Genomic DNA, 22780 nt, shown 5'->3' on the forward strand with positions numbered 1-22780 from the left:
CCAAACAAATGGAAATTTCTATTTTTGACGAACATTTCTGCCTGTTTCAACCTGCTCTATGCACTACACTATCAGTTGCTTTCCCATGTGATTATCTGTAAAGACAGATATTCTGAAGTTTCTCTTTTTAAAGAAGGTATAACATGAAGCTGCTTATTTCTCTTCCAGGCAGCACATTCTGCAATTAAGACATACCTAATTACCATATTTTCAACAGATGCAAATACAGCGCAATTAAAATTCTATTCCATGTGACAAATTCAGCTACTCAGTTCTGCAAGTTATCCTATTAGCACTGGGTCAAGAAGTTTGGAAAAGATTAAGCCCTTAGATAGTAACAGTCATTGGGAAAATGACCTTAGGTGTGCACCGAACCTCAAAGTTCTGTAACTTCTGCCACAAATAAACATTTCATTCAATCTGGTCATCACACACAATTCACTGTCAAGAGTTGACTCTAAGCCACATGGTCGTTCACCATTTTTTTCCATTGAGAAGCAATACAGTTTGGGGGACTGTAATGATCTCTGTTGCCTGCTCATCCCAAATCTATTTCTCCCTTCCTCCTTTCTAATGGAACTCTGATTGTGTTCAGGAATGCGGTCCAGCTTTGAGGGATGAATCCATTACTAGATTTACCCTGGCCTATGGGTCCCTGCCCCTGTCCACTCTTATTAGCACAGGAACGGCCCCGACACCCTGAAAGGACATACTCTATGCTTGGGGAGATGACTCACTCCCTTCACTTGGATGGGATCAAGAAAGTACTAGGATTTTGAGCACTGCAGTTACCTTCTGGATAAGCTGACTTGTGGATGGTGTGGCAGAAGGATCAGAAAGATAGCAGTGCTTTGATAACACCATTACGCTGTGTAATCAGTAATCCCCGAAGCTGCCCAACTATAGAACCAGGTAGGACAGTGTATTCCCTCAAGGTTTGAACTGGTCTAAACTGATTTTTCTACTAAATGCAGCTGAAAGCATCTTAATAGGTACATTACATAAATCAAACTTCAGAGCAGCTGTGGAATATCCACTGTACTATTTATCACAAGTGTAAGATTTAGCAGTTAATATCACTCTAGGCAGCTTTGACAATTTTACTAAAATTAAGTGATTTGCTCAGACTTGTTACTAGTGTGAAATGAGTTGGTACAAACATTTAGAGAAATAAAAAACAGAGAAATACAAAATTAAAATGGTAACATTACTTCTTATTCATCAGTGAACAAGTATTCTCCTTTGAGGGCATAGCTCAAAAGAGTGTTATTAAATATTTGTTGAATAGATTGAACAAATAGCCCATTATATGAAAAACATCCTTTATTGCTCCCTGTTTAGAAAGAGCTACTCTAGTAATAGCAATATCGAATAAAGAAACACATACTCTTGAGTAATTTACAATTTACTTTGCAAGACAAAGGATTAAAGGTAGTAATTAGACACAAGAGCATGCAGTCTTCAGAATCTATCTGCTTAAAATTTTAAATGAATGAGTTAAAATGTGGCATTAATAACTGGAAAATTTCACTAGATTTAGCAAATCCACTGACCACTACCAATTTCTACTGACTAATGTTAGTTAAAATACAGTGTAATAAAAATAAATGAGGACTGAACTCCCAGGTACTGCAAAGTCCAGTATAGTATTTAAGAAATTTTTATTATTAATAAATATATGTTATCTTTGTTTCTTATTTTAGTGGAATATTGACTTTGGAAAAGGAATAAAAGATGTAGGAAATGAACAGCTAGTGACACAGATGGTGTCGAATAATAGGATCTGCTTTTCTGGACCCTGACTTTTAACATTAGAATGTTGAGCTCTTGGCAATGGAAAAGCTTAGCTTTTTCAGAACATTTGAAAAACACACACACACACACACAAAGCTGGCAAGACACACGAAGAATTAAACAGCTTTTACACTAAAATGTGGGGTGAGAATAATAACTGATATTATGAAGAACAGAGAGTATGACTGAAAGGAGAAAAAGGCACGAAGGAAGTGGTTGACATTTATCAGCGGTCTTAGAGAAGGGGTTTCTGTAACTGGAGGAATGTTCAAATAGTTGATTCCTAAAACCCAGTGTTCTAAAATTAGATTATTTCACTAAAAAAAAAAAAAAAACCACTTAGTTTACATAGGGGTAAGGAGTAGAGAGAACAAAAACAATAAAATCACACTTCTAGAGATTAAGACTTATTACCAAAAACAATTCTTCATTTCTACTTTATGTTCTAAAGTTTCCTTTAATGCCTCCCTTCAAACAAACAGGCAGAATGTTGCTGAAGATCTTGGTAGAATGTCACTTCCTCTATCTCTCCCTGTCCAAGAGAATGTAGCAGAACAAATACAAGGGCGGTCGGACCCTCCAGTTTCTGAACCTTTGTAAATTTGCTTTCAGTGTATAATTAAATTTCACATTCAAATAATGATCTATAATGGGTACTGTTTCCTGTCCACAGAGAACAACGTATAAAGAAGCTGAAGGCTTTCCTTTCAACAGACCCAATGGACCGACTACACAATGAAAACAGTAGTACTTATAACCCCACTGTTGGAATTGCCACTAAGAATTTTATTTTTATCATGGATTCAACTGGTGTCAAATGTATATTTTAACATATACAAAAAATTTATGGTGTCAAGGAAAGGGAGTCCAGGTCACTGCTCTGACTCTTTTAAGTGGGAAAACAAGAGCAAAAATAAAGAACAACATAAGAATGTGCAAATGTGATGGAACAGTGAAAGGTGAGCTTTGCTATTTAATGAGAAGTCAAAATGACTGTCCCTTAAAAGTCAGTGTTCTTCTCTCCCATGCCATGCAACCCTTATTGAGAGATCCATAAAAATTCCTCGATGTTATAAAAATACTAAGAAGGCTCATACACATCTGTATACAGATTTCCCTTAACTTCTAGTGGGGTTATGGCACGATAAACTTCAGCATAAATGGAAAATACCGAAGTCAAAAATGTACAGAATATACCTAACCTACCAAACATCACAGCTTAGGCTCATCTACCTTAAAAGTGCTCCGAACACTGACATTAGCCCACAATTGGGCTCAGTCATCTAACACAGGGCCTAAGTTATAACAAAGTGTCAAATGTCTCATGTAATTTAGCGACTACAGTACTGAAAGTGAAAACCAGAATGGTTTGGGGCTGTTTCCTTTATGATCACATGGCTGGCTGGGAGCTGCTGTTTCCTTTGTGATCACATGGTTGACTGGGAGCTGAAGCTGCTGCCACTGCCCATCATCTCCAGAGAAAATCTGCATTATCACCAGCCAGGAAAAGACCCAAGTTGAAAGTTAGATGTACAATTTCTACTAAAACCACGTCACTTTCAAACCACTGTAAAGTCAAAAAATCCTAAGTTGAACCACTGTTAAGTCAGGGAACGTCCATACTCAGAGCTCTAGAAAGTCAAGGGGAAACTAGCTAGGTTGGGGGAAAGTGTCTTGAAGAAGGAAGACAATAGTCATATACAGGAGAGGGTAGGGGACAGTCAGGGCAGGGAGAAGACAAACCTCAGGGACGACACATGGTCTGGATGAGAACGCATACGGGAGCTTGAAGGACCGTGAGGACAGTGTGACTCCAGAGCTTACTCAGCAAATAGAGAGACAGTCAGACCAGTTATGAGATCCTAATAGTAACTTCAGATATTAAATAATGAGAATTGGGGCTGGATTGGGTAGAAGGAGTGAAATTATGAGATTTCATGCAGAAAAATTAAGAAAATTTGGTAATGGAGGGATTATGCAGTGAGATGATAATTCTAAGTTTCTGTGCCTGGAGGTACTAGTGAGAAAAACCTCATCACTATCATCCATCTATATGTGTGGGATGCTAAGCATGTAAATGCAGTTTCTTCCTTTCTTCTGGCTTTGCCAAGCATCATTACTGACCTGGATTACCGCATTACTGTCCTAGAACCAATCTTGCCACCAACACTGCTATTTACCGGCCCACCCCCAATAACCCACCCTCGATTCTACAGCCCCAACACTCATATTCTTTCACTTGAAATTCTTCAAATGCTCTTTAAGGTCCTTAGTATGAACAAAAATTATTTAAACAAGGCTGTCTGCAAGCTGTTCTCTGCATATGTCTTACATCTCACTCCTCACCACGCTCTCATCTGCACACATCAACCTCAATAGGATAATGGTGGTCCAGAGATGGTCCCCCTCCCTAAGCTCCCGACAAACCCCAATGAAGACCACTCAAGCAGGATTACTCATCTCAACTCATACCTCTTGTGAGAAGCTTCCCCTCCCTCCCCTCTTCCACACGGGCTGAGTGGGTGCCCCACGCTTTGGTGCCATGGCAACCTGTGCATTACAACGGCCCTTAACCATTAACCATACTGCTTCCCAAGAGTTGGTTTGCCCAGTGGGTTGAAGCACCCTTGGCCTCTCTGAAACTTACAGCCTAAATATCAGATTTTAGGTCCCATGACTCATTAATACTTTATTGCAGTTTTAATGTAACGGATTTTCCCATTAGGAAGTTTGTTTAATATTGTAGAAAACTCGCAGGACTGCAAATCACAAGGCACGCATTCTGATTTAATTCCTAAGTACTATCTTAGTCAAATATTTACATACTTTTTTCTTATCAGAAAATGCTTCAAATGAGGAATCTATAATTCAGACGCTTCAGATGTGACTTTTCGTCATACTTTTAGCCTAACTTACTTTTCACCTAAAAAAAGAAATATAAGGAATTGACAGCTTTGGCTTTGTCACATGGTTATACTTCTATTGCATTCAGAAATGTCCTAAAATTATCCAAAGCTCCTTTTCTTAAACTGCAAGTGATACTTAAGTATACAAATTGTCATAAGAGAATTAGACAGGTTATCCTTATTCCCAGCACTTCAGAATAAATATTTTTAATAGATCAACATCCAATTATCCAAAAAGATAGATTAACCAAATGGTAAATCCTTTACAAAGTACTTCTGAAAACCATACACTGAATTCTTCCACTATAGATTTATGGTAATCTGCTGGAGAGTCTTAAGATAACTACCTAATTTACATAATTTTGGCTCAAATAAGTAGTGACAAAAGATGGCTAGAAATGTAGAGCATGCTAAGAGTTGAAAAATCTGAGATACTCGTGTAATCTACTATTTTGAAGCTAACAAAATAAATGAAAATTAATCTTGAAGCTCTCAGATTAGCTAACTTCCTAACATAAATTCAGTTTCTTCAAATCTCATACTGCTAACCTAAGTTATGCATACTTTAGAGCAATGCTTTTTTTTTCCCCCTTAGCTCCTGTTAAGAGTACTATAAGAAAGCAGGCAAGCTCCTTAAACGCAATCTGTCTCTATGTTTTCAAGGAATACCGTTCTCACATTTAAAATTGTAAACTGGATAGATCTTAAAATCAAGAGTACAATGAATAGGACAGTCTTTGGTTTTGCTGTGTATCACCTCCTTGACCTCAACAGAAAGCTGTTCCTGAAATGATAGCAAGGCTGACGACTTTTAATAGAGGGTAAAAAGGGGGTGGGGGTTGTACTCTATATTTTCAAAAGTAAAACAAGTCAATTTTATGTAGCATCCATGTTCTTGGTTTCAACAGAAGCTGATTTATGACGGGGGCTGTAGGAGCCTCTTGCTGAGAGCCAGGCGGGAAGTATGATTTGCATAGATGAGGGAGCAGATTGTAGATGCCCTGACCTGTCAAACACAGGTAGGGCCTCAGAGATAATGGGTCCCAGAATACAAAGCTCCATCTTGATCCAGACAGACACAGACAACGTGGAGAGGCCAGATGGATTAAATGAGAGACAAAAACGCCGACTTCTGCCATCTCCACAGGAAGCACATAAGTGTTACAGAAGATGACAGATACCAGATACCACACGGATCCCGCCCGGGTCTCCTGGCCCCCACTGTTGTGCGCATGCCACGACTGCAGCACTGCTGAGAGGAGGCAAGCCTGCTCCAAGCCTGAAAGAGCGTCACCGGGGAGGAGCTTGACCCAGCTGACAAGAACAATCAAGTTCGCCCTCCACGTGTGTGACTTCCGCCTGTAAAGAGGGAAAGGACTGCATGGGACAGACACAGGCTGGGCGGGACAGGTTATGCCCGCCCCCACCCCTCCACCCATGCTTCCAGGCTGTACAGACGGCATCCTCACAGGACGGCCGTCTAACAGAGACCGTCAGCTCGGATAGGGTCCTCTCTCAGAGCACTGCACAACAGTGACGTGGCGGCCATAACTGGCCCCTGAGGCCCACCTCTGTACAAGAAGGGACCTCAGCCACAGGGTCCCACAAAGCACGAAGCCATCAGAGCTCAGACATGCGGCCAGGGACAGCGTCCACACAGTAAGGATGCAGGGCAGGGCTGCACAGTGAGGGCATGAGCATAGACACGAATGCAGACAGAGAAAGAGCGTGTGCAGAACGCGCCTCCAGAATCCACTCTGCAAAGGGTGGGGTTTAGGCAACTAGAAGAGGGAGCCAGACTCCTTTCTCACACCTGTACCTAGCCATAAGGAAAGTCGACAGTCTCATAACCACCAGCAGTAACACCAGCCTTGACAGATCTTTTCTTAGAGAAGACCAAAGAGTTTGCTGAGGCACAGAGGTCTCGGACGCCCAGGTCCAGAGTGGGACACAAGCGGGAGGAGTCAAACGTCAATGCCACCCCACGCGCTGCTGCCGTCGCACGCTGCATCTGGGTGTGTGTCTCTCACGCACGCAGTGGTGCTAGTCAAGCAGGAGCCCATTCACTGATGTGACAGTCACTGACTCCGACACCTGGCCGAGCTCTGAGCCTGGTCACGCAGGAATAAATCATGGTAGCATCTTTCCTTGTGGATTTTACAGATGGTGAGCGAAGCAGGAATGCAGGACTGAGGTCGGTGGGTAAGTGAAGGAGGACAGAGTCGTGGGAAGTTAAAACTGGAAAGCAACTCAGAAACGGAAGCAGAGCTTTTCCAACTTTCTCTGGCAAACTGTGGACTTCCCTTTTTTAAACTTACAATTGACAAAGAATCATAAAGTATGAAGAGTGATTTAAAAACCCCACAACAAGGAGTTCCCTGGTGGTCCAGTGATTAGGACTTTGTGTTTTCACTGCCAAGGGCCTGGGTTCAATCCTTGCTGGGGAACTAAGATCCCATAAGCCTCATGGGAATAAATAAATCCCCAAGACTGTTGCAGTGACAGTGGGTGCGGGGGGATCCGGTGGCCTTGATAGAGACCACCCGCTCAGCCTCCCACGAATGTCCCAACTCCCGCAAACCACCGAGCCGAGCCTCCTCACTAGACACTGAGACAATCTGAGCATTAATGGCCTCGGCATCCAAAGCTTCGGTTTCACAACTGAAGGAATTAAAGAAGAATTTTAAGCAACTTGACCCAAATTCCAAATGGGTGAGAAGAATGTGGAGGGACTCCAGGCCAGTGCTCAGATCACTTTAGTCGTATTGTTGTGACAACCCGCACTGCAGACATTTGAAATACACAACAGTGGCCTCTCTCTGGCCATACCGAGTTCACCAGACTGTTCTGGGAGAAAATATTGTCAAGTCAGGACTCTGTGGAAAGCCAGCACTTTGTGGTTGCAGGTGCACGAGTCAGGGTGTGTCTCCCAGTTCTTATCTAGAACTTCCCCTCCGGTTCACACATTGTAGTTCATCTACTCACTTGGTTTTGTCTTGATGATAGTTGAGTACAAAAGTTTTAATATGAAATACTTAAATTGGTTATTTCCAGTTAAAACCGGAAGCTAAGTTTATGTCAGAGACAAATTTAGACGTTCACACGGTGGGAAGCTCTAGAGGCTACAGAATTAAGAACATGCCTGGTACTGATCGCTATTCCATCCCCTGCTGCATTTGAAATATGTGGTGTATGTGAGAAAATTGCATTCTATGAAGGAATTTAAATAACATGTGAACTAGGACAGGAAAAAAGCTCAGGAGCCAAAACTGTATTTGTTAAAAAAAAAAAAACAAATACTGAGGTGCCAGAGCACTGGCTCTCTTATTAAATGTGCACCCAGGACAGAGGCAAGATCTCTAAGTGATAGAGGGTCCCCACCCTAGAAAGGCAACGCAAGTAACACTGGGTGAGACTGGCAAGGAGCCCCTGAGACGCCAGGAAAAACCCGAGAGGGTTGGAAGCTCATATGACTCAGGAGCCTGGAGACCAGGCTTGGCAGCAAAAATAGGAAATATGTTCTTCATCTGGCAAGAATGGGCTGCATATATTTGAAATCACTGGCTGGCTGGAGTGAGAAGCTGTCCAGATTTAAACTAAGAATTAGGCGGGGGCTGGGGGGATGCAGCGCTCCTCTACTAAGTTTTGCTTTGCATGTTACATTGTAGCAGAAATATTCATCTTTCCAAACACACTATATGTGACAGGCAAAGATTATATAATTTTGCTTTGCATCTCCTCAGAATCTGATTTCCATTTGAAACTCTCCTTCCCCACCACAGTCTTCCTTAGGCATGTGTGATGGAAGTGGTCCCCCAAAAGTTACACTGTCGTCATTTATAATTCACCTAAATGATCTCTGCTTTAATTTTGGGTAGGGGTGGGTGTCTCCTGCTTTTCTTTATCCTTTCTTTCTTCTTTCTTTTCCCAACAGTGTTTCTTACAATGGTTAGCTGGGTAGAGTTACTTTAAGTTAAAAAACTAAAATATGAATCAGTAGTTACGAACAATATAAGCGAATCAGCAGTGTTTTCTATTAGAACTCAAGTCCATTCTCTTCTAAATAAATACAATGCTGAGTTTCCTTCTTATGTTTAAACTGAATGGGTATTTTTATATTCATTTATAAATGTTTAACTTCAACAACTCCCTGAAGCATACATTTATATATATTTATAAATGTTACTTTTTTCTCAATATATCAATACTATGGAAAACACATTGCTCATTCACAGTAACCTTTAACTTTCAATAATCTTGGCTTAAAATGTTTGGCAATTTGGAAATACATATACATAAATATATCTTACTAGCCTAGTTCAAGGAAAGAGTAATTCATAAAAACAAAACAAAAATATGTTATCAAAATCACAGATGATTACACATATTCATTTGAGATATATTACAGATATACTGGACAGCAGTGGTTTTCAAATATTTTGGTCTCAGGATACCTTTATACTCCTAAAATTTATTAAGGGCTCGAAATTTTTCTGTGGAATTTATCTATCAATATTTACTGAACTAACACTGAGAAAGTTTAAAAATACAAATTACTTTTTAAAAAATTATAGATTTCATATTAGCTGAAATCACATTTTAAAAAAAAAAGAAAGAAATCTGTATTTTCCAAAAACAATTATTGAGAAGAATGGAAAATCTCTTTAATATCTAGTTGAAAAGATTCTTCTATCTGCTCTGCATTTAATCTCTTGCAATATCACATGATATGTTGCCTCTAGAAAAACCACTGTACATTTGTGAGAAAATAAGAGTAAAAATGGTAAATAACATCTTCTTTGTATTATAAAAATAGTTTAGACCTCCTAGATCCCTCTGAAGGGATGCTGAGGTCCCCGAGGGTTCCCTGAAGCACACTTTAAGAACTGCTTCACTATAGAGATGCTTGTCATGGCTGTTCCTTCGGACGCTGTACACTTACACGTCTCCATGCCTTCGTCATCATCGTCCACTGCAGGTTTGTCATAGGACTTGTCAATGGCAGCTCTGAAGCTCTCATTGCATCCCCTTCCTCGGATTATCCGTGGCCTAGGGCGATGGAAAGGAATGTCCCCATTCAAAGTCACCTCGGCAACTGCTGTCTGCAGACTCTCTAAAGAGCTCGACTTCTTCAGACCCAGGGAAGGCCCCACATCTCTGCTGGGGGAACCTTGGAAGTTGGCAAAAACAAAATGTTAGAATGAGTGGTGAAAATTACATGGCTGAATATCTATGAATTGTAGAAAATATCAGGGACAAATTATTTGTTCAGTGTCTACCTCTGGAATGTGGGTAGCAAGATATAAAAAGTAAAGTGACAGTAACTAATTTTAACTTTTCCCAAATGGGCATTAAATTTGGTCTATTTTCTCTATTCTCATTAGGAGACAATTTTAAGCTAATAGTTTTCATTTTTAGCTCAACAGATAAAATCTTTGTCAAATCATTTGCTTCAAGTTATGTTAATAATCTAAAAAACCAGAATAACGCAGAAAATCATTCTGCAAAGCAGGATGATGAAATGGCTAAGGGAAGCAACCAAGAGTACACTTTGTGACTTAGCTTAAAACACTTTTTAGCAGTTTACAGTTATTTACAATGGAAGTGAAACTTTCGTCTCAGTAAGTTTCAGCAAGTTGTCCTCATATGGCACAGGTTCAGACAACTCAGCAAGTGAGAAAAGCACAAGACACCACATGTCGCCAACAGGGCGCCCTAGCACCAGGTAGAAGCCTATTTCTGGAAAATGGTGGTTCTCTGGGAAGAGCAATACAAGATGTGAATAGAAGTAAACTACATAAGGACCATCGAGAGAGAGAGAAGTAAAGGAGGAAAGATGCCAGAGCTGTAGGTGAGGACTTATGCCTCCAGGTCAGCAGAGAGAAACAGGTGATGAACAGAAGGAAGAAGACATCACAATTACCATGAAATTTTCAGTAGAGAAGAATTCAGAGCACTAAAATCGTGGCTTGGTGACTTGAGGATCTAGCAAGACTAAGATTGTAACCCAGCTTTAGAAGGCAATCTAAATGGATTTCTTTAACCAGGTAAGACAACTTCATCAATGATTGCCTGACCTGGCACTCAAATAGATGAGTTTAGCCTCGAGATGACTGAAATACCTGCAACCACCAGCTGGGCAATCCAGGTTGCAGAACTAGTTCTTCACTTACACTGTTAACAAGACAGGTACAAAGAAGAAAAAAAAAAAAAAAAGGCAGGGGGTAGAAGAGGTGAGATTGGATATCTTATCTCTACATGGGGCCATCAGCCCATATGTGGATCAATAATTAAGGAGTAACCTTGATATGTTTTCACATAGAAGTCAAATAGTTCTGAGATGGTCGTTCCATGGCTCAGAGTATAAAACAGAATAGAAATTGGGAGAGTCAAAACAAGAATTATCTTTTTAAAATTCATTTACATGACAACTTTCACATAATCTTCACAATGGGGTAGCAGTTTTAAGTTAGAACAAGTATGTTAAAAATGTAACATAGGCAGAAAGGCAGACAGATGATTCTAATGAAGAAAAAATATTCCATAAATTAGAGTGCTTGAGAGAAAAAGATGATTTATTTAACTTTCTCCATGCAGGTTTGTCTATATTTGATTATTTCATGACAAAAATTCACAAGGAATATTTCTTGCCAGGATGATCAATCTTACTTTTTCTCTTGATAGCACTATAATGTTTGACAAGTTCATGTTTTAAATATCCATAAAAGTCATGTCACAGGAAGGAAAATGATTTTGTTCCAAAAAGCTAAAGAAAAAGTAAGAGATTAAAGAATCAAAGAGAATGGGAAAAGATGATTTCTGGGCAGGGACATTTACCTTCACATTTTCAAGAATTAACATTGGGAAGATCTTTTCCTGAATAAATCATGCCTATTAATTTTCATAACTTACTTGCTACATTTAGGTCCTATAAACATTTATATGGCAAACATTTGGTGTTTTCTTGGATTCATAAAGGACATATGTATGTATGTGTGTGTTTATATATATATACACACATATATCTATGTTTCGGAGAAGGCGATGGCACCCCTCTCCAGTACTCTTGCCTGGAAAATCCCATGGACGGAGGGGCCTGGTGGGCTGCAGTCCATGGGGTCTCTAGGAGTCGGACACGACTGAGCGACTTCACTTTATTTTTCCACTTTCATGCATTGGAGAAGGAAATGGCAACCCACTCCAGTGTTCTTGCCTGGAGAATCCCAGGGACGGGGGAGCCTGGTGGGCTGCCGTCTATGGGGTCGCACAGAGTTGGACACGACTGAAGCGACTTAGCAGCAGCAGCAGCATCTATGTTTACATCTCCAATAAAGATACATATGTACATATGCTCCCAGTAAAGATTAGCATTAAAACATAATTTATATATAAAAAGTTAGCTGAGATTTGATTTAATATACTCAGCACCCTAAAAACTTTAACAGTTAATTTCAGAAATGGCATGAGTATTCAAATAAATGTACATATACATACTACATACATATAAATATTGATACATTTATATCTGTATATATGTATTTATGAAGAAACATAAACACAAAGCAAATCTAGGATAAAAAAATAGTGAAACTGTAACAAAACAAGCAATAGATTATAATGTAGGAATCACTGGAAGCTTACCTAACTACGCTTTTGTCTAATTCTTAACACCATAGTATAACATTCTGGCAAAATGTTGATAATTAAATATGGTGAGTATTGGGTATAAGAGATTAATAAATTACAGTCTCTCTATTTATACATAGTTGAAATTTTTCATAACATCTATTATTTGTGTATCTATAACAGGGATCAGCAAAATATGGGTTAAATCTGGAAATTTTTACTAGAACACAGCCATGGGTCCATTTGTTTCCATATTCTCCATGGCTGCCTTCACATTCAGAATTAAGCCATTGTTCCAAAGGCTGTCTGGTTTGAAAGATCTACAATATTTACTCCCTGGTTCTTTACAGAAAGAGCTTGCTGATTCCTGATCTAAAACATAGATTTCATTCATGTAAGGTGGTATATTCATCAAAGACACTTTAACAAAAGAGTTAGTTAATGTATTAGTAAGATTGCTAAATGATGGTCACTGAGATTTATAACATCACAAACTTATAAAAGTTGAAAATGTCTTTCCCTATACAAGGTATAGGCAAAAGGTTAGTTTTATTTACATACACACAATATCAATGCCTTTAATTTTTAAATAATATTTTGAAGCTCTTAATGTAAATCCATTAAGTCATTAGGATGCTTCATTTATTTTTATATTCAAAGATTAAATTGTTAGAAACCCAATTCTCTTATTCCCATTCTCTCTTTTCCTGTAGAAAATAAATTTACTCTCAAACTATCATACAGGATTCCTAAATCCAAGAATAAAAGGGGAAATCATAATCACACTATTTTCTTTAGGTCTCTTTTTCTACTCTTATCTACTAATACCTCTCTTGCCAGAAAAAAAGAAGAGGATGTCTTTTGCAAGGGCAAAGGGAAATGGAATTCAATTTTCATTATGAAAGGCTTATGGCTAGACAGACAATCTACACTAAAATGCCACTGTGACTCTACTAAAAACCTTTGGACTAAACTGTAAAATCATGATAATCTTAGCAATTCAAGTGAAGTGAAGAAAGGAAAATAATAAAATCTGTTCACTGTCTAATACTGGAGGGTGGGAAGAATCCAGTGGAGATATTTTATTCATTGTAGATTTAAAATCAATAGACCAGCAAATACTTCTACCTCTATGTCATAATTTTGGTCCTAAGTTTTTCCAGTTTAATTCAGTAAAACAGACTGCACGTAGTATTTTTAAAATGCTCTTTTTATCTAGGCTCTAACTATCATTTTAAACACTATAAAAGCAGATGATTCAATTAGATGATAAAATCTGCCTACTCACCATAAAAGGTATTTAATGTTTTCAGTTGACATCTGGATATTATTATTATTTCTTAATCACAATAAATTGTTCTTTTCCTGTTAGTAACAGTGATTTGGTTAAATTAACAATTTTTTTCACTCTACCAATTGGCATATTATATAAAATCATGTTCTTTAACCTGAGCAACTCAATTTGGTTTTTATAAACATTAAATTGGACAAGGGTTACTTCTTGAAAAGCACTGAATACTATTAACTCCAAAAACTAATTACTAATTTGCATATGTAAACTATCAAATAATGTTTTTCTTTAGCCCTGCTCCAGAATTCCAATGAATTTTATGTTTGATAAAAGAAATAACTCCTTAATAAGGGCTGAGGCTATTGTTAATTGCCTTGCACTACAGTTAATCCAGTGATTTACTGGATGCAGTTTTTACAATCTATCTTTACAGAATGTGAAAACTCTAGGCATGTCCACAGTTATCTTTACATATGTATATGGGATACACACTTTCTAAGAAGCCTAAAACTAATTACTATTGCAGGTGAAAAAGGTGAATTGAAGCTAATTAGCACTAAGTGGTGTAACTACATCGTACTGGATCTACAATAATTAAAACTCTATTCCAAACCTATAATAATAAATCAAAATGCTGAGCTGTACAAAGCACATGACTTTAATTACACATAAAGATTTTCCTCTGATTACTGTCATAAGATAACATGTAAGGTAAAATCTATGATGTAAAACCCAGGTCAACATAATCCATTATTTATACAGAAGGATTTAGGTAGCATTTTAGCAGCAAGTCCTAAATAGTTAAAAACAAAAACAAAAAGCTTTTCAAGCACGTTCACAAAGTTAACATACAGATGCAATATATAGCCTAATTCAATGCTATGTTAACAAGGAACTAAAGGCTGCGTTAGTAAAAGAACTAAGGTTTTCTGAGTGACTAATGAGAGCTATATTGAACACTGTCCTTCAGTGAAAATATTTATATATATGCTGTTATCCTCCTAACCAAAATCACCTTTTGACAATCATTTTTTTGGATGTTAAGCTAAGCATCAGATAGATGACTTCAAAACTTAAAGAATCAACCCTAAGAGATCATGCTTTCAGGATTTTGATTTTTTCTTAACCGTGACAAAACATTCCTACACAAATATAATTAAGAGAATCTGGGCTGTGTTAGCATTCCTGAAGCACTAAATTATATTTCCACTTAGTATATACTACATTGATAAACTTCTGCTCGAAGAAAATTTTCCTTTCCTTGTACAATTTGATTTCCTACAATGAAAACATCCATGGCAGCCTGGAATATTTATGTTTACAGCCATATGATTGGCAGCTCTATAATTATGATAAACTCCTTGGACCACAGTTTCTATGGCAACAGTCTAAATGTCCATTCTTACCTGTTTTCTGGTCATCCACTGTATTGAGTTTAGTCTCGTCAGCTACTGTTAAAAGGTAAATGTATAATGGTTAGCCCAGTTAGTCCCACAGCCCAACATGCTTCAACCATTCCCAGATCTTTCCAGTTAGGTGATAATTCTTAAATAATATTTCATGCAAATAATATGAAACATCAAGCAAACATAATCAAAAAAGGGGGAAAAGCCGTGTCTCCATGCAATGCCAGTCATCTCATTTCATGACACGTGTGTTACTGATATGTTAGCATATCATCATTAGCCAGGCAAGTCATCGCCCAATTTCCGTTTATGCATGGGATAAATTAATGCTTTTAGTCTCAAAGTAAAAACAGCCACCAGACAACAGCGTAAATACGTTACAGTTGATTAAGAAAGGGTTTTCTAATCATTCAATCAGTGCATGGATATAATTAATTAATTAATTACTTTTTTTTGTTTGTTTTGGTTTTCTGTGGATTTAGATTTAAAACGAGACACTACCTGATTGGTATGTGATTGAACAACTAGGATTATTTTCCTTCTCTCATTTGCTTCCAAATACTTTCTACAATAAATATGCTCTCAAATTATGATTCCAATTAAAGGCCTTAATTATCAACACAGAAGAGTTTTCATTAAATAAACCTTAAAGGACAGTGATGGAAGGAAAATATCACGAAGTAACCAAACTCTAGACATGGATTGAGATAATGGTTTCTCTCCAAAACTTTTTCTTCTAGTTCAAGAATCCCCACAACCAACCAAATCGTAAGACCAATGAAATTGGTTTTAAACAGCTAACGTGTTAAAACATTTCATTTTTTCAAATAAAGATACATGAACAGAGCATGATATGCACATGTGTTTGTTTCTTTTCTCATCAGAAAACATATATATTAACATATTGCACATGATGTAAACATGCCACTTAGGAGAAATGTAGTTATCTCAAACTTCGAGAAAAACTAATTTTTGCCAAATTGCCTCATTTCACATTTATTTTCTTTATTGCTCACAGTAAACAGACATGTGTTTGGGACCATCAGTTTTCATCCGAAAGCATCTAAACCTTATTTAGATAAAGATTCATGGAGATTGTACTCACTACCTAAATCCATGCTTTTTGATTTTCGCGTTTTAACGAAATCCAATTGACTGGCATCTGAAAATTGCTTTGTGCGTTTTTCTGACATACTCTGACGTCCAAATCCTTCTCGTTGAAAAGCAAGAACTGGATCAACGTCGGGACTCAAAGAGCTGGCGTGAAGAGGAAAGAGAAACAAAAACATTTACTGAAAATAGGAGACATGCCATTCAGCAAAGTTTATCCACACCTGTGTGTATGAATGTGTGTGTGTGTGTGTGTGTGTGTGTGTGTGTGTTCCTCAGAAATATTTAAACTAAAGAGTACAAATATAGTCCATCAGAAAAACTGTGGTTGTGTAGGAGACGATAGAAAAACATGACATTAATTTACACTTAGAGCAATTCTTTCTCCATGTGAGAAAGACTGAATATTTGAGGAAAACCTTCATATATTAATACAAATACTGGCAACAAATAAGTGACTACCTGTATTGCAATTTAATAGAAGTTTTAAAAAGGGTTTGTTCTGTGGATTTGTGGTTGGCAAGGGGGAGAAGAGATGGAGGAAGGGTAGACTGGGAGTTTGGGATTAGCAGACGCAAAATATTATTTATAGACTGGGTAAACCACCAGGTCAGACTCTAGAGCACAGTTTGGCATGCTGTTTTATGAGGATGTAGTCTCACTGCAACACTTAAGCAACAGAGAAGAAATCAACTCAACAAATCATAATTAGAACCTATTCAGATGGAGACATTGTGCTGGATACCAAAGTCAAGGTAATAAATAAGAAAAGATCTCTATTCCCTAAGAAAAATACCAAAGCAGAAGCAAGAAGCAGGCACTGGGGATGGGTAGGAGAGTGAACTGCAGTTCAGGATTAAGGCTGGATGGCACTGGATTCATGTGACACCAACACAGTAGCTCCAGCAGAGAAGATGAAGCACAGGGCAGATCAGTGGTGACAGGATACAGTATCAGGTGTCTTTGTGATGTCAGTGGCAGGGGAACCGGTCCTCCTTGTAGAACCCTGGGAACAGTTTCAGAAGCACCACCAGGGGTTGTGAGCCAAGCTGCCAGAATGAACTGGTTTTTGTCTATGCTGAGCACACTGAATAAATAGAGAGCTCTCCCATCTGAGGGTGGAGCACCTTGCATATGTGGTCAGGTAGGAGAACATCCCTCCACAGCTCACTGGGCACCATAGAATGTGGTGGCCCTCCACCATGTCACCTTCCACTATACAAGCCCTCCTTATGCCTCCGTAGAAACCAGCTTCTCTAATCCCATATTGGCCCTATGAGAAAGACCAGGCATATTAATAAAAAGGTACTGATTTGGTTTGGATACACAGCAGAAATTTAGCTGCAATTCATGGTGCATGAAATGACCTAAACCAAAAATTACGACAAGAAAGACATCAAGGTAGTGATTCCCATCGGATGACGTGGCTTGAATGCTTTGGGTCCCTATGTCTTCATTGGCTCCAGGAAGAGAAAAATGGCCCCACTCACCAGTAAGGGCCAATCAGGGCCACTAAGATAATTCAAGCACCCAAGGGGAAAGCCCTCTGTCAACTGCAAACAGCTATACAAGATGAGTTATTATCACCCAAACAATACTTGCTAACTCAAATTATCGATGTAATGCAAATTATGATAACAGAAATAGGGTCTTTAAAAACCAACCAAAGCCTTAAAAAGGAACTGAAAAATCCTTCTTCATCTTTTCCACCACATAGAGAACAGGGTCCAAGGAGGAGGCAAGACAGGTGCCTGAACTCAGGATATAAGGCAGATCTAATCTCAGGGTCCAGCAAGTTCAGGGGCCACATCTGAGTGAGACCTTACATCAAATACTACCCTGGGCACCTAGCTTGCCCACCCTTCTTCTAACCCAGAGACCGAGCAAAGAGCATCCCACAGTGACTAGGTGTTCAGTCCAAAGCAAAAACAACTTCTGTTATATTCTAATTCATGTTATTTTTTTGCATCCTACAGAAAATCTTTTCATTTTTAATGTGTCATATTTCTCCTATAAAACTTTGAGTAAATATGATGTTCCAGGAAGAAGCAGGGTCATGTTCATCTTGAAGCCTCAGATGCCCCTTCACATCCTACTCTGCTTGGACATATGTGTGTGTATATATATACACATACGTATGCACAGCTCTAGCATATATTATTTATATAAATATATGTGTGTGTGTATTATGCTTAGCTTACCATACTATGCTTATAATTTTCAGGGTACATACACCCCAATTCGGAAACACAGCCCTAGAAGTGAAAATTTAAAACCCATATCATTAAAACTATGATCTAATTTTGCAACAGCAAAGAAAGAGTAATTCCTTTAAATACTGGAAGTTGGTCTCTCTAACCATTTTGCATGTACTCATTAACCCTTTTCCATATCATGTGAAATACACTAAACCTGAACTCCAAGTAGGCATCAAATTTGCAGACAAAGCAAATCTGCAATATATTTTTAATAGAAATTATTGGTTAATGGTTTTTCAAAGGTGTGCAAATTATTGTTACTGAAAACTACATATTGCTGTATTTTTTAAACTAATTTTCTGTCCTCTGAAATTACATTGTTACTAATATTAGAATATGCTGTTTTTGCCTTTTTCACCTTACAAACATTGTCTGTTATGTTTCCTAAATCAATTCATGGATTGAATAAAAGGATATTCTATCAGTGAAGAAATGCAAAGTTTAGCCATTTGACATATTTAACCTTCCACAATTGTGCAGCGAACTGTAAACATACACAATTGAATATGTCAAATGAGTCTGTGAGTTAATAAGCATCTTAAAATAACTAAATATTCTTAAACCATAACATAATTAATTCTGCCCTATCAATATACCTAGTAAACTAATTTCAGACTCAGGAAACAATACACTAGCATACTTCGCAACTTTGTCTGCAGGACTGACAGCTGATTCTTTAAAGAATGTAACCATATCCTGGTCGCCCCCCCAGCATTATTAAAATTCCAGTTATTAATCCTGCCTTATTGCCCTTTTGTTTTCATAACATTTTCATCAAGGATTAGGGAGATATTGTCAGGCTGGAAAAGCTTACATTTTCTGCTGTGATTCAGAACAGCTGCCATTCTTGTTTGGATAACCCTTCATTCATATTCTTTTCCAACTCCTGCACATTCCCCACAGCAAAATCATACAAGTCCTCACCATTTTATGAATCCCCTTAGGGATATTAATGCCACACTCCGGCCCTGTTCGTTATTCATTTATTTTCACCAGTACAGAGCTTCTTAAGGCCCCAAACAGATCTATTCCTATGGCTGCCTTCATAATTCCTCATCACAGTGTCGACTTAAAGGCTTTTGTACCTATGATGAATATTACAAATATTTAATCCTTACTTTGTCATCACTTTCACATTCAGAAAAAGACATAAAATGCAGCAGTAAATGTGACAGCATCTGAGGATTTCAAGTGGTGGGTTTCTCCTTTATATGGCAGTTCTTTCTCTATGCTGAACCAAAAAACTCATTCAAAGATAAGCTATTATCACGTGGACTTGAGTGTAGCTCAAAGCCACAACAATGAAATATCATTTTGCTGACAGATTCATAAAAGACCCCAGAGAAAGGGCAGTAAGAAAATTCGGCTATAATGCTTCACATGGTTTGTGTTAATTGTCACTAAAGCCTTCCATGGTCATCCCTAGGAGGGATGGTCCTTTTGCTTATTGATGTATATAATTACTAGGCATGTAATTGATGTATATAATTACTAGGCACATCCTCATTTCTGTGCTGCCCACTGACTCAATAATGTCAAATACTTTTGTCTATTTTAAGGGATAGAGGAGAAAAAATAGGATTCGACTGCCTCAGAAGTCATGATGTTAGACAAGTATAGGGATTTCCCTGGCGGTCCAGTGGATACAGGAGGCGCAGGTTGGATCCTTGGCTGAGGAACTAAGATCCCACACGCAGCATCATGAAGCCAAAATAATAATAATAATAATAATGATAGAAGTAAGTACAAAGACTACAAACACTCTAAAAAGAAAACCTGTAAAAGCCTCTTCTCTACTCCCAAAACATAACAACTATTCATCTGGCCAAAGTCATCTAACTGTTACAAATTCTCAGTCACCATTAGGGATTTGCTTAGAATTTATTTCTCGAATAGAAAAACAATTCATCAAATTAACACAGATCTAAAATAATTAAAGGGCTTCCCAGGAGGCGCTAGTGGTATAGAAGGTGACTACCAATGCAGGAGACATAAGAGATACAGCTTCAGTCCCTGCCTTGAGAAGATCCCCTGGAGGAGGGCATGGCAACCCACTCCTGTATTCTTGCCTGGAGAACCCCACGGATGGAGGAGCCTGGCGGCCTATGGTTCATTGGGTTGCGCAGAGTCGGACACAACTGAAACAACTTGGTACAAAATAATTAAAAGTGAAACTTAACAAATGTGTGGGGTTTCGGAGTTAGTGAGAGTTTTCTTGTTGGTTTTGTTCAATTCCTAACCATAGACCTGGAAAGGCTACCACAATTGGGCAGGTTTATGAGGTTGAGGGAAATCTTTTGTTCAGAGTGATAATTATGAGCATTAAAATCATGAAAACAGAACTTAGCTATAAAAGACACCCATTTCACTGAGCTCAATGACAGAATATTTAAACATAAAATCAAGTGTGACTGCAATTACCCAGTGTTTTCCAGCCCTGGAGTGCTCTTACCAATCTGCAGAGTCGCTGATGCCAACCTTGGCCCATGTGCCAGTGTCTGTCGTCACAAATCCTACATCATCATGGGAGCTGGAAGATGACTGGTCAGAGAGATGTGGCGGAAGCACTGGCAACCTGTCATCCTCAATAATGACAGTGTCATCCTGGGGCATATTCACCGTGGGGGACAGCTGGTATTTACCTGTCCAATGGAAAAACAAAAGAGACATTCTAGACATCCATCTAAGGGTGAGATGCATTAATGTTAATACTTTGCTACATCAGAAAAAGTATGAATTTCCAAAATGTCTCAACCTGGTAGAACAAAACAGAATTAAGAAAATTTATTTTTCATAAATGAATGTCCATTGGAGACCTCCAGTCTATTCCTTCTTCTGATGCTATGCAGCTCTGGGTGTGGTATTCCATGTCTCTGGTTTTATGCTTCCTAAGGCCAGAGTTGATCTCTAGAAAGACTTCTAACATGAAAATGCCACATGGATTCTAAGTCGTTAAAGTTGTTTGAAAATTTTTACCAGGAAATTTGGAGGGAAGCCCTGCAGACTTACATCAATCATTTACTGGGCACCTACCACCTAGAAGATCTGTAAGAAAGACAATTTCTGTTTCTCAATGGCTCACAGGCTGAAGAAGGAGACAGACCAGATACAGTGTTAATTGACTGGTGCTGTGACTGATGTCCCACAAGTGCCCTGGCATTCACTAGTGCTGGTAGCTGAAGGCAGAGGATGCTGGAAATCATAGCAAAGTCAACACCTGAGAGGGGTTTTGAATGATGACTGTGATTTATTCTGCTAGAAGAAATGATGACATTCATTACAGACATCAGCAATAGCATCTTTAAATGCACGAGGGAGAAAAGCCCACAGTACACGCAGGTGACACTTCAGAGACAGCAGGAGTGATCTTAAAAGACTAGGATCTCATTGCCGTGAGGTCTTTCAGGCCAAGACACAGGAGCTTGTGAATTCTGATTTATTCAATTAGGATATGGTGTTCTTGGTAAGAAAAGACCCAGAACTGTCCACATTGATCAGTTTCTTTCAGGAAAATCTGCTCAAGTTCACAGATCCGCATGAGAGGTGTTTATCTTTCTTAGGATAAAATTATAATTCAAGGGCCTGAATCCTTATAGATAAAGCTGGGGTCCAAATGCTGCCATCTTCCTGCCCCAAGACACCTACAGCTCTTCTGGCTTCCTCCCCAAACCTTGTGCTGTATTTCCTCTGAGCAAAACTCATGGGCGAGGCTTCAGTTCACATGAATATCTTGAGAAAGGCTGTCCTCAGAGATACATTCATCACAGTGTGATGCAGTCACGCTGGTCTGGCTCTTCCAACAGAGCAAGGAAAATGGACACCCTGCCTCTCACCTTACAGGAGGATGGAAACACGCTCATTGCAAGTCCAACATCCACATGTGTGAAATCAGCTCTCCTGGTTCCTATGCAAATAAACAGGCCTGCTGCCCTCTCCAAATCCTATCACTGTTCTAAAAGGGTGTCCTTGTCCTCTATGATAAATTACTTTTAAAAACAGCACAACTGCAATGTGACCACAGTTCATGACACTTTAATATCTGTCTTAAGATCTCATTTTTAAACATTCTTAAGAGTGTGTACATAATAATTTTTGTTTTAACACCATTTTGGAAATTAGAGGATGGCATACATATAGACTTGAAGGATTTTAAATATATATTACTGTTCTAGACATTTAAACAAAGGAGAAACACGAAGTTGATAGAGAGTTTTTCAGAACAACCCAAAGCACAATTGCTAGAAATTTCCAATGAATTCATTACTTAGCACCAACTACTCTATTACAGAAATACTATATGTTCACTGAAATCTCTCCTCAGCAAATTATCAAGAAAAATACTCGATTCTGATTTGAAATACATCCATTTTGACAAACTGTAAAAACTAG

General features: G+C 38.5%; 1 protein-coding gene across 49 annotated transcripts in view; it reads right to left on the minus strand.

The window, feature by feature from the left end:
• Positions 1-22780, minus strand: part of PARD3 (par-3 family cell polarity regulator) — a 579141-nt gene that overhangs the window by 188363 nt on the left and 367998 nt on the right. For 22 of the 49 annotated variants that reach the window (XM_086334607.1, XM_086334597.1, XM_086334595.1 and 19 more), the window contains 4 exons: positions 20844-21033; positions 16129-16280; positions 15024-15068; positions 9643-9870 (listed from right to left, as the gene is read on the minus strand). In XM_086334607.1, coding sequence (XP_086190733.1) covers positions 9643-9870; positions 15024-15068; positions 16129-16280; positions 20844-21033 — 615 coding nt within the window. The remainder of the gene's footprint in view (positions 1-9642; positions 9871-15023; positions 15069-16128; positions 16281-20843; positions 21034-22780) is intronic. The other 27 variants (XM_086334618.1, XM_086334603.1, XM_086334624.1 and 24 more) reach the window with 4 other exon arrangements.

Source organism: Bos grunniens, chromosome 13 (genome assembly GCF_055505025.1).
Source record: "Bos grunniens cultivar Pamir isolate PY7600 chromosome 13, Bosgru_T2T1.0, whole genome shotgun sequence".
Lineage (NCBI taxonomy): Eukaryota > Metazoa > Chordata > Mammalia > Artiodactyla > Bovidae > Bos > Bos grunniens.